The sequence below is a fragment of the Rutidosis leptorrhynchoides genome, chromosome 5, assembly GCF_046630445.1.
Source record: "Rutidosis leptorrhynchoides isolate AG116_Rl617_1_P2 chromosome 5, CSIRO_AGI_Rlap_v1, whole genome shotgun sequence".
Taxonomy (NCBI): Eukaryota; Viridiplantae; Streptophyta; class Magnoliopsida; order Asterales; family Asteraceae; genus Rutidosis; species Rutidosis leptorrhynchoides.
In genome coordinates, this window is record NC_092337.1 from 409,420,217 (window position 1) to 409,431,933 (window position 11,717).

General features: G+C 32.3%; 3 protein-coding genes across 3 annotated transcripts; all 3 read left to right on the plus strand.

Annotated features, from left to right (window-relative positions):
• The first annotated feature begins 6,907 nt into the window (after window positions 1-6,907).
• On the plus strand, window positions 6,908-7,342 carry LOC139849921 (uncharacterized). The gene has a single exon (XM_071839532.1). The coding sequence runs from the start codon at window positions 6,908-6,910 to the stop codon at window positions 7,340-7,342; it is 435 nt and encodes a 144-aa protein (XP_071695633.1).
• Window positions 7,343-7,365: 23 nt separating this feature from the next.
• LOC139849922 (uncharacterized) lies at window positions 7,366-7,680 on the plus strand. The gene has a single exon (XM_071839534.1). It carries the CDS (start codon window positions 7,366-7,368, stop codon window positions 7,678-7,680), a length of 315 nt encoding a protein of 104 aa, XP_071695635.1.
• Window positions 7,681-8,307: 627 nt separating this feature from the next.
• On the plus strand, window positions 8,308-11,174 carry LOC139848277 (uncharacterized). The gene is made up of 5 exons (XM_071838014.1): window positions 8,308-8,639; window positions 8,914-9,017; window positions 9,130-9,243; window positions 9,681-9,764; window positions 10,851-11,174. Exons 1-5 carry the CDS (start codon window positions 8,384-8,386, stop codon window positions 10,905-10,907), a joined length of 615 nt encoding a protein of 204 aa, XP_071694115.1. The 5' UTR covers window positions 8,308-8,383; the 3' UTR covers window positions 10,908-11,174.
• The last annotated feature ends 543 nt before the right edge of the window (window positions 11,175-11,717 follow it).

The following is an 11,717-nucleotide window of genomic DNA, read 5'->3' on the forward strand; positions in this document are numbered from 1 at the left end:
TTAAAATCTCTGTTTTGATTATTGATACATTCTTGGGCGATTTTTGAAATTGAGGAGAAGAAGATGAAGCTAGGAACAGATACATATTCGATATATAGATAAAAGATGGAATATAATCAGAAAAATTAATATGGAAGAATGGTTAAGGGGAGTGTTGGTGAACGGGAGGTCTCGGGTTCGAGTCCCGTCGGGAACATTTCTTTTTACGCAAAGTTTCAAGGGTATACACACTTACATTTTTCATTTTCATTATTATTATTATTATTATTATTATTATTATTATTATTATTATTATTATTATTATTATTATTATTATTATTATTATTATTATTATTTTCATTATCATTAGTTATTATTATGTTAATTATGTTTATTATTATTATTATTGTTATTATTGTGATTATTATTGTTATTGTTAGTTATTATGATTAAATTTAAAACTATGTTAATTATTGTTAATGTTAACATTAATATTATGAATATAAGTATCATTAAAAATGAGTAAAATTATTACTATCATTATTATTAAGACTAGTAATAACTTTAAACATTAGTTGTATTAATATGTTTTGTATGAATATAAGAATTAGTATTACCATTAGTATAAGTATTACCATTTAAAAATTATTAGCAATATCATTATGTATTATTATTAATGATAACAAATTATTATAAGTATATTACTATTACTATTATCATGAGCAACATTATTACTATATAATAATTAAAACTGTTAATCTAACTAGTAATAGCAGCAAAAGTATCATTTTTTTAATTGAAATTATTATCAATATTATCATTATTATTATTAGTATTATTTTAAATAGGATTATCATTAAGTTAACAAACAAAAGATAATTATAAAATAAATATAGATATATACATATATATACATATATATTTAATACAAAACTTAACTATATAAATATGGTTATTTACTTAATATATATAAAATGACATATATAGGTTATTAACATAAAAATTATATCACTAATAATAAATACCTATATATTTGTTCGATTATAATTATGTATATTATTAAATATATAAATGATATAGGTTCGTGAATCTGAGGTCAACCCTGCATTGTTCAGTTGTTCAATATAGTCATATGTATTTTTACTACAAAATACATTAGGTGAGTTTCATTTGCCTTTTTACCCTTTATATTTTTGGGCTGAGAATACATGCGCAATTTTTATAAATGTTTTACGAAATAGACACAAGTAATCGAAACTGCATTATATGGTTGAATGATCGAAGCCGAATATGCCTCTTTTAGCTTGGTAGCCTAAGAATTAGGGAACATCACTAATTTTAAGAATTAGTGCACGCCTAATTGACGCAAATCCTAAAGATAGATCTATTGGGCCTAACGAACCCCATCCGTTGGAGCGGATGCTTTAGTACTTCGATGTTGTTTTATATCATGTCTGAAGGATTTCTCGAAATGATAGGGGATATTCTTATATGCATCTTGTTAATGTCGGTTACCAGGTGTTCACCATATGAATGATATTTTTGTCTCTATGCATGGGAAGTATATTTATGAGAACTGAAAATGAAATTCTTGTGGTCTATTAAAATGATGAAAATGAATAATTATGATAAACTAATGAACTCATCAACTTTTTGGTTGACACTTTAAAGCATGTTTATTCTCAGGTATTAAAGAAATCTTCCGCTGTGCATTAGCTCATTTTAGGGATATTACTTGGAGTCATTCATGGCATATTTTGAAAGACGTTGCATTCGAGTCGTTGAATTCAACAACATTATTATTAAGTCAATTATAGTTGGATGTATTATGAAATGGTATGCATGCCGTCAACTTTCGATGTAATGAAAGTTTGTCTTTTAAAAACGAATGCAATGTTTGTAAAATTGTATCATATAGAGGTCAAGTACCTCGCGATGTAACCAACTATTGTGAATCATTTGTAATCGATATGGACTTCATCCGGATGGATTAGGACGGGTTGTTTCACAAACCATGAAGGAGACTGTGGACAAATCACAAAGACTAAACCTGACTTCAAAGAATCCAAATGATTCAGTGTCTGCTGAAGTCATTAATGAATACCTTGCTCCTGACTCTAAACTTTTACGGACAAAATCTTCTTCATCATCTTTCGATATTAGAAATTCTAAGATATCATCGTATCTTTCATTATAAATATCCTCGATATTTCTGAAGATATTTTCATAATTATTCTTATCTGAAATCATTTATCTCCTCGCGTTATCTGTTTACATCATAAAGGAAATTGTTTCGTTCCTATATTCTGTAAACCTTCGAGTTTAAATTATGAATATTTTTGAAGCAGTGTTGGGAACTGAAGCATGAGTTAGTATAATATAATGACACTTGATCAACGTGATTATATTACAGTAAGTCATGCTGAGTTTTTAATGGAACGTGATAAAGGTTCACAGATCATATCCTCATCATGAACCATGTTACATAACTCTTTCATTCTATTTAACCTCGAAACATATCAAGAAAAATATTTTTCTTGATGATTCGGTCTTTTTCGGATATTCTGGTAATTTGACAAATCAAATCGTGCTATTACCTTTCCTTTCTACTTTGTATATTATGATCATTCGAAACTCCATACCTACGAATTCTGGACCATTATTCGCTTGACCTGAAATCGGGAAGAAGAAGAAAACAAAAGCATGAAGCTCCGAAATAAAAAATGGGAGTATAAATCGTAGCAAATAGGAGAAAACATTAACCGTGGATGTCAATGATTATAAAAAAATAGAAGCAGAGACATCGAAATATAAGGGAAGATACAAAACCTAGCAACAAACCAGAAATTACAAACCATATATATCGATGCATATAGCAATATAAAGACACGGGAGAACTAAGAATACTATAAAACCAAGAGTATAGTAGAAGTAAATAGATTCTTCCGGCGACAGATGAAAAAGAAGAATGACAGATATGAAAGTCTGGAATATATCAAGAAGCAAAACTGGATGGAGCATATTGACGAATGCTTTAAAATATGAGTTGAGGGAGAAAGAATAGAAGGTATGAGCTGTGGAAATAAGGAAACGAAGGGGGTGGATTTATAGTAAAATATCCGACAGAGCAATCAAAACAGATGATCGCATTTAATCAAAACAGATTCTAATTTCCTTAATTACCGAAGAATCAAATCTTATTACGAAAATTTTCTCTAAATCCCTTGAATTTCGAAAATTCACCGTGACTACGTCCAAAGTTAAATCTCTATTTTAACCTTTTGTGACAGCTTCACTCGTACGCTTCACATAATCGAATCGTTTTATCTATATTAGTCAATAATGATAAAACTATATTTATCTACTCATATTCGTCATAAAAATATTTTTATTGTTAGCCATGACGACCTTACTCAAATTTCGGGACGAAATTTATTTAACGGGTAGGTACTGTCACGACCCGAAAATTTCTGACCAAATTTAAACTTAATCTTACATGGTTCTAACATGATAAGCAATGTTGAAGTCTCAAAATTTTGGAACTATATTCATGTAATCAATTACCCTTTGACTATGCTTGACGATTCATGAACATTTATGTGTATATAGATATGTATATATAATATATAAGTTTATATTTTTTTAATAATAATATCATTATTTTACAAAGTGATAAAATATAATATTAACTTAGTCGTAAAACCTTTTGGATTTAAAATAATATTATTATAATATATATTGGTAAATAACGAGACGTCGATTTATAGAAGCAAATGACCAAAAAACTCAAATGAATAAGTTATACTTTGAGTGAGATAATTTTTCTTTGATTTGAGTCTTGTTATTGATAAAGGTACATTACATGAAACGTAAAGTACCAGTTTTCTAAGCGTACAAAAATACATGAAAAACCAGAACCGGTACGTAAGTAGAGCGTCAACGTACAATTCATCGGTGTAAAAATTATAAATCAACTATACACGAGAATATAATATAATATTTAATTAATTATAAAGATTAAATATTAATATATATATTTATGTTAAATAATAGTGTCGGTAGAGATTTTTAATCAAATATTGAGCAATAATAGAAGCTCATGCGATCGCATGGCTTCTTCCCTTGCCTCCCATGCGATCACATGAGGGGTTAGGTGGGGTCATGTACTATAAATTCGAACGTCTGCAGTTTGTGAGATGCATTCTTCATCAAGCACTCCTAAATCATTATTATTATTTATTTATTTTTTATTATTATTATTATTATTATTATTATTATTATTATTATTATTATTATTAAGTTTATTAATTTTATTAGTATTAGTATTATTAGGAGCGATATTATTAGTGTTATACATAAAATACTACGACGAGGTCATGGACAAGTTATTTCAAACGTGTTTTACGAGCGAGATAGAGCTAAGGAAAATATGGGTTATAGTTATGGAGATTATGGGTATTGTTCGGGGGTTTTGCTCGTGAGTCAAACTAGTGTTTATCATCTCCGTTGTGTCTACGTACTTTTCTGCAATATTGAATCACAATATTGATACATAAGCATTTATATCTTATCTTTTATATATTAATAGTGTACGCATGTCTAGTGCTCGAGTATATATGTTTATGTACGCTTGTATGCGTTAATTTTGTCGTTAGATAGTTTATGATGAATCACGAATTTGATACATATGTTATTGATAAAAGGTATATGATATGCATGTCGTTGAAAAGTTATCGAAAAATTAATAACTATTCATTTAGAAATCGCGTGATTTCGATGAACGGATTAAAAGATATGGTCAACTGAATTATGGTTAACGTTAATTGAAATTGTGTTTGAAACTGTGGATTAATATTTAAACAACTTGTCTATGAGATTGATAAATTAGATTTTTAGATATTACTAATCGAGTAAATGAATTTCTATATAAGGGACGTTTTGTTTTGTTGATCAATTGTCAAAGTTGACTGTCTTATCATGTTTTAAAGCTTTATAAACACTATAATCTGATTTTACAAGTATTGGAAAACTATGTGAAATAGTAAAGTATGTTCGATTGCCATGATAATTCAAATATAACATAGCTCCTGAAATAAATAATGTTTTGAATTTGATAAACTATAAATTCGTTCAATTATCAAGACTTATACTATGTTAATAGACATATATAGATTTAAAGATCATATTATGTCAGATTAACTTTTGAGATGACTTTTGTATGTCGGTCTCGAGCATTAGGATTGTGATACACTATGACCTGACCTAGCTTGTTAAACATGTATTGACCAACATATGTTCTCTAGGTTGAGATCTATTTTGCATTTCGAGTTTCGGTCACATTTCGATGAATGAATTTATGTGCTGCTAAGGTGAGTTTCATTTGCTCCCTTTTTAATTGGTTTTGCAATCTATATTTTGGTCTGAGAATACTTGCACTTTATTTTAAACGTAATGGATACAAGTATATACTAAATTCTACACCGAGTTTGAACCGAAAATCCCTTAGATTTGGTAACTAGTAACTGCCTGTCATAAGAACTGGTGGGCGCGAGTAGTTATATATGGATCCTTAGGGCTTGATATCCCCGTCCGAGCTAGAGCACTAGTCTTTTAACGGACGTATGCTATTTGAGAAGGGTACACGTTGGTTTGCGTATATTATTAAGATGATTATACAAAGGGTACAAATTATATATACGTTAAGTTTAGTTACCAGGGTGCTCAATTTCGTAGAATATTTTGATAAACGTTTCTGGATGAAACAACTGAAAACTTGTGATCCACCTTTATATACAGATTATGCGCAACATTAAAACTATGAACTCACCAACCTTTGTATTGACACTTTTAAGCATGTTTATTCTCAGGTTATTAGAAGTCTTCCGCTGTTTGCTTATATATGATACAAGCTATGTGCATGGAGTCATACATGCTTTATTCGAGAAAACGTTGCATTCACAAAATCATCACCATGTATCTTATTTTGACTGCATTATCAACGGATGTAGTATTGTAAACTATTAATTATGGTGATTGTCAATATGTAGAAATCATCAAACGTCAAAAACCTTGGAATTTGATATTCAATTATGGTGTGCCTTTTCAAAAGAATGCAATGTTTACAAAACGTATCATGTAGAGGTCAGTACTTCACTGTGAAATTGATGAATGATGTATTCGTCCAAAGTGGATTCGGAAGGGTCATCACACATTTACGGGTTAGGGGTGTCTTTAGACGAAGTTGAGCGGTTGGCTCTTAGAGGAGGGTGTAAAGTTGGTAATCTCCCGTTCACATACCTTGGACTCCCGATTGGTCGTAACATGAATAGAGAGGAAAATCGGAAGCCCGTGTTTGATAAAGTTAACTCCAAGCTTGCGGATTGGAAAGCAAAAATGATTTCATTTGGTGGTAGATCGACGCTTGTAAAATTGGTTCTAAATAGATTACCGTTATACTACTTCTCACTTTTTCGTGCCCCCGTGAGTGTTCTAAAAAAATCAGAGAATGTTAGGCATTATTTCTTTTGGGGTGGGACGGGTGAGCGTGCTAAATTAACTTGGGTCAAATGGGAAGACTCTCTTTTGTCTTATAGCGAAGGAGGTCTTAACATTGGGTCATTTCGGGGAAAAAATCTTTCTTTGTTGGGCAAATGGTTTTGGCGGGTTAAAACGGAACCCAATTCACTTTGGATCTGAATTTTTAAAAGCATTCATGTAGCTAACGGGCTACACATTCCCTTGGGCCCTAATAGGCCAATGGGTATGGGTGGAGTGTGGCTCAATATTGTGCGTGCAGGTTACTCTATTAACAATATGGGTTTGCAATTTGGAACATCATTCGTGAAGCACATAGGCGACGACAGCAACACGTTCAGATCTGTGGCTTTCGGGTGAGCTGCTGAAAGACAGATTCTCGTGATTGTTTTACATGGAATGTAATCAGCTAGCTTCTGTTCATGATCGAGTAGTTTGGGCTGATAACGTGGCGACAACAACGTGGAGCTGGAAGCATGAACCGATTGGAAAAGCTCGAGACGATTTATTATTACTAACCTATTTGTTACATTCTTTTGTTAAACACGACAGAAGCTCAGACGGTTGGTATTGGAGTGTAGCAACGAATGGAATCTTTACTACAAAGAAATTGTCAAGAGTTACTGACGATGAAACACTTGGGGGTAACAACATGGGTCAAGAAACTATCAAGAATTACTTGGTCCCGGGAAAAGTGGAAGTTTTTATTTGGAGTGTTCTAAGAAGGCGTATCCCGACACATATTGAACTCGATAGGCGAGGGATTGATTTGGACTCACTAGATGTCCCATATGTGACGACGATGTGGAATCTATTGACCACTCATTAATCCTTTGTCAACATTCTTTGGATATGTGGGAAACGGTCTATAAGTGGTGGGGTTTAGGGCCGGTTGCAAATCTTAGCATGATTGAAGTGTTCCGTGGAAAGAGTCCTCAAACATTGTCTTCAGTTGGGAGCATTTTGTGGCAAGCCGTGGAGTGGACTTGTGCGTACCTAATTTGGCGAAATCGAAATCTAAAAGTCTTCACAAACAAATGTTGGAATGGTCATATTGCTCTAATGGAAATTCAACTCAAGTCATATGAATGGATTAGTGCTCGTTTCAAGAAAGTGAAGATAGATTGGCTAGAGTGGTTGTCGTGTTCTTTGACATATGCACGATAACCTCTTCGATGCGGTGTGAAGTTCTTGTGTTTTGTGGATATTTTTTGTATGTATGAGAGTTAGCTAGTTCATGTTTTGTGTATGTATCCCGTGTTGTAGTTTCCCCCTCCGCAACTATATGCTAATCGTTGATATCTCCTGTACCGGCCAGATGAGCCGATGTCGTGTATTCATTGTACTTTGGGTTGGGCCTTGATTAGCCTGACCCTGCTCGAGTTCTTTTTAATACACATATTGCTTTTCGAAAGAAAAAAAAATCCATAATATATCTTATCTTTTTACAAGGTACTATACAAAATAGGGTTTAGCTAATGAGTGCCCTAAGGGCAATTGTTAAGCACCATTGATGATGCATAATTTTCCAAAATTAACATGAATTGTAATTAATACTCCATGTATAGATGGAAATAAATGAGTTTATTAAATAACATTTGAGTTATAAATAGAAATTTTGAGTGTAATAAATCATGCTTAACAATTGTCTTACAGGGACTCATTCACTAAACCCTACAAAATAACAAGGGGGTAATATCGTTAATTGATGATTCCTCCGTTATAATATCAACAGAAGTAGCTAAGAAGTCAGTTACTGAGTTTACCGCCTTACACAAATACCCCAAGACAATTTTGTAACGAAAACCTCTCCTCTCGGATGCGAAGAAATTCAATTAAATTCTAAATTTTCAATCCAACTGGTACACAAATGGGATGTATGGCACTATTCACATCTGTAATTCTTACAGATCAATCTCCAATTTTCCCTAATTTCACTTCCGTTTCGGTTTCCCCCAATTTACAAAATTCGTGCTGTAGAATCGCATCTAGGGCTCCAAATTTTAGTTTCCGAAGAAGAAATCATCATCAGGTCAATTGTTATCATTATGATAACTCATCATCATCATCATCCATGGATAATGAACATGAGCCCCCTCAAGATTCCATTCTTAAAGCCATTTCAGGTCCTTTTATTGATATTAAATTAAATTAAATATTAAATATGTATCAAAAGACATATATATTTGCTAGTTTCATATGATTGAAGCTAGATATCATAGAAACAAAGAATATGAATTTGTCTATTTAAGCTACATATATATTTTCTATTTGTCTATTAAATATGTATCAAAAGACATATATATTAAGCTATATGATCCATAGTTTAATATATTATTAAATAAATGGGTTTGGTTATTGTCTGTGTATATGCCAAAACTAACTATCAATAAGATTCAGAAATTTCAAAAGCTGAAGGAAGGATTGGACGAACTACTACTATGATTCTTGGAGGGACGATGACTAATGATTCAACCTATGAAGGGATCAGTCTGAACAAAATGGTGCGTGATTATGTATTTCAGATGAGTTTATGATACTGAAGACTTCAGTACTTGTGCTATGAAACTTATGTTTTCTTGAACTGATAAAAAATTTCACTTGCTTATGTGACAGATAAACATGTACCCATCTGCTCGAGGATTTACAGCCATTGGATCTGGAGGTGATGATTTTGTGCAATCCATGGTTGTTGCTGTTGAGTCAGTAGTTCAACATCCAATTCCGCAAGTAAGTCGAAAATTTTGTTGCTGTAACTTCATAAACTGAATATTTTTTCGAAAGAAAAACTTAATAAATTATTTCAAGGCGTTAGAAAGCAATGAATATGATGAAAAATCACAGACACAATCGACCTGCTGGAAATGGAATCGAAAACACTTGATTTAAACAATTTTTCTGCGTGTACCATAGTTGCCAAATTAATTTATTATAATGTAGATTTCAATAGTACGTGCATCAAAGAAAGACAAGCTCAAGTTTTTTGTATAAAAAACCAAAATGAACTTAGACTAGACCAGAAACCACTTCTAAGTTCTAACTATTTGTTTATACCTATTTATCAATAGTAACTAGTTGTTATGATATATAATCAGCACACTATATATTTGTATGCATCATAATTATATTTGTATGCATCATAATTTCACTTAATTTTAATAACACAGGGCAAGGTGAAGCAGAAATTATCATCAGGTGGGAAATATGTCTCTGTGAACATCGGACCCGTTCAAATCGTTTCTAATAAGCAGGTTGGTTCTCATTCTTGGTTAATATTAATTTTTTTATTAATAGTTATCAGTCGTACTATTTGCAAGTCATTCGACTAGACGATATGTGCGTATGTATAGGGATGAATAGTATATTGCTATATGAGAGCCAATTTATTTTGGTAATGAAGTGTTTCGGATTGCAAACTTCTTTCAAGATTTTGGTGATTTTTAAACAATTAATCTGTACAAGTGAGTTTTCAGGGGTAACTTTAATACTAGTGGAACAGATTTCTAACTTTGTTTTTTATCTAAAAACGGGCTTGGCAAACACATTTTCTAATATTTTACAGATTAAACGTGTGAGTTTGTGCAGTATGTGAATGTGAGTGTGCGAGCATTTGAGTGTGAACAGTTTTTCATAAATGAGTGAATATGTATTCAATGAACGCTTGAGTGTTAACATGAAACCGGGTTTCACAAACAACGATTCGTCAATGTCTGCATGAAAAGATTTTATCGACCTGTCAAACGGGAATATTATATGCATATGCATTCATTAGCTCAAACCCGATGTGGAATCACATCGCTCGTTCATGACCCATTACACATACTCAAATGTTAACACGTTCACATGAAGTAACCATGCTTAGTCAGTAATATATTAGAAAACTGGGTTGTGAATCCTTTTTTAGACAAAAACCAAAGGTAGAAACTGGATTTGGAAACCTGGTTTTGCTGGTTTTAAAAATACACCAAAATAACTCACTTGCTCACATGAATATTTTGGAAGTCACCATACTTTTGAAACATATATATTTTGGAATTGCTTATATCAAAGCATTTATCTTCTTAAAATATTAGCCAATGCCAACATATTTATCGATGTTCGAGTTCATATTCCTTCTAAAATAAGAAGGTAAGCAGTTTTGAATTTGCTTATAGATTCCAAACACCCCCTCAGAGGTAAAACTTACAGAGTACAAATGAGAAAAATTCTGAAACTTGTGTTATGATTGTTTATTGCATGAAGTTCTATATATAGGCCTAATAGTAACAGTTCCCAATAACAGCTGATATGTCGCTAAATTATTTTAATGTCAAAGTGTATATACTTGTTATCTCCAGGTTCAAGCTGTATACCATGCGATGAAGAGAGATGATCGAATGCGATACTTTTTATAGGGTCTGATTGTATATATATTCATGAATGTGTATATAAGACTAATCATCTGTAGTTGTTCATATGTTGTTCATTTGTACCCTATCAGCCTGTTTGATCATCTTAATATCTGTGACATGTAGATCTATAATTTGTATTCAAGAATTTGTAGATTAGATTGTTTGGTTGCCTACTTGCCTGCATAACAGCTAGTTTTGTAAGTGTACATAAGAACTCGGTGGAGCTAGAAATTATGTTCAGGGGTACTCCAATGTTAAACGAGAAATATTAAAAATACCAATAAGTGCATACATTTTTTGTTTTTTTTTTTTTTTTGAGGTGCACTACAAGAAAAAGATGTTTCCCCGACGACTTTGCTAACGACGTATCCTTGCCAAAAGTGCTTGCGGACGACATGTCGTCAGCAAGGCGTCGGCGAAAGTTCACTTTTTCCGACAAAATTTGTTGATTGCCGACATGTGGGTCCGACGTTTACCATCCCGGTTACTTATTATGCCGGCGACTTCACTCTCGTACTGATGACATTTTGCCGACGACACGACTGTTAAAGAAATGAGGATGGACACTCATCAAACACAAAATCCACACATACCGTTAGATAAAATTATATAAGATAAAAGCCACATGGGTTTGAATCAACATTTAAGAGTAAGACCAGTTTTAATGGTGTCGCGTATGATGGTGTTGGGTGTGATTGGGTTTTTTGTGAGGTATAGTAGTGTCATTGCAAATGTGATACAAAAATGATCAATAGTGGGGGAGGGGGTGATGGAGTGTGATGGAGACTATGTCATACTACATTTTTTTAGTTA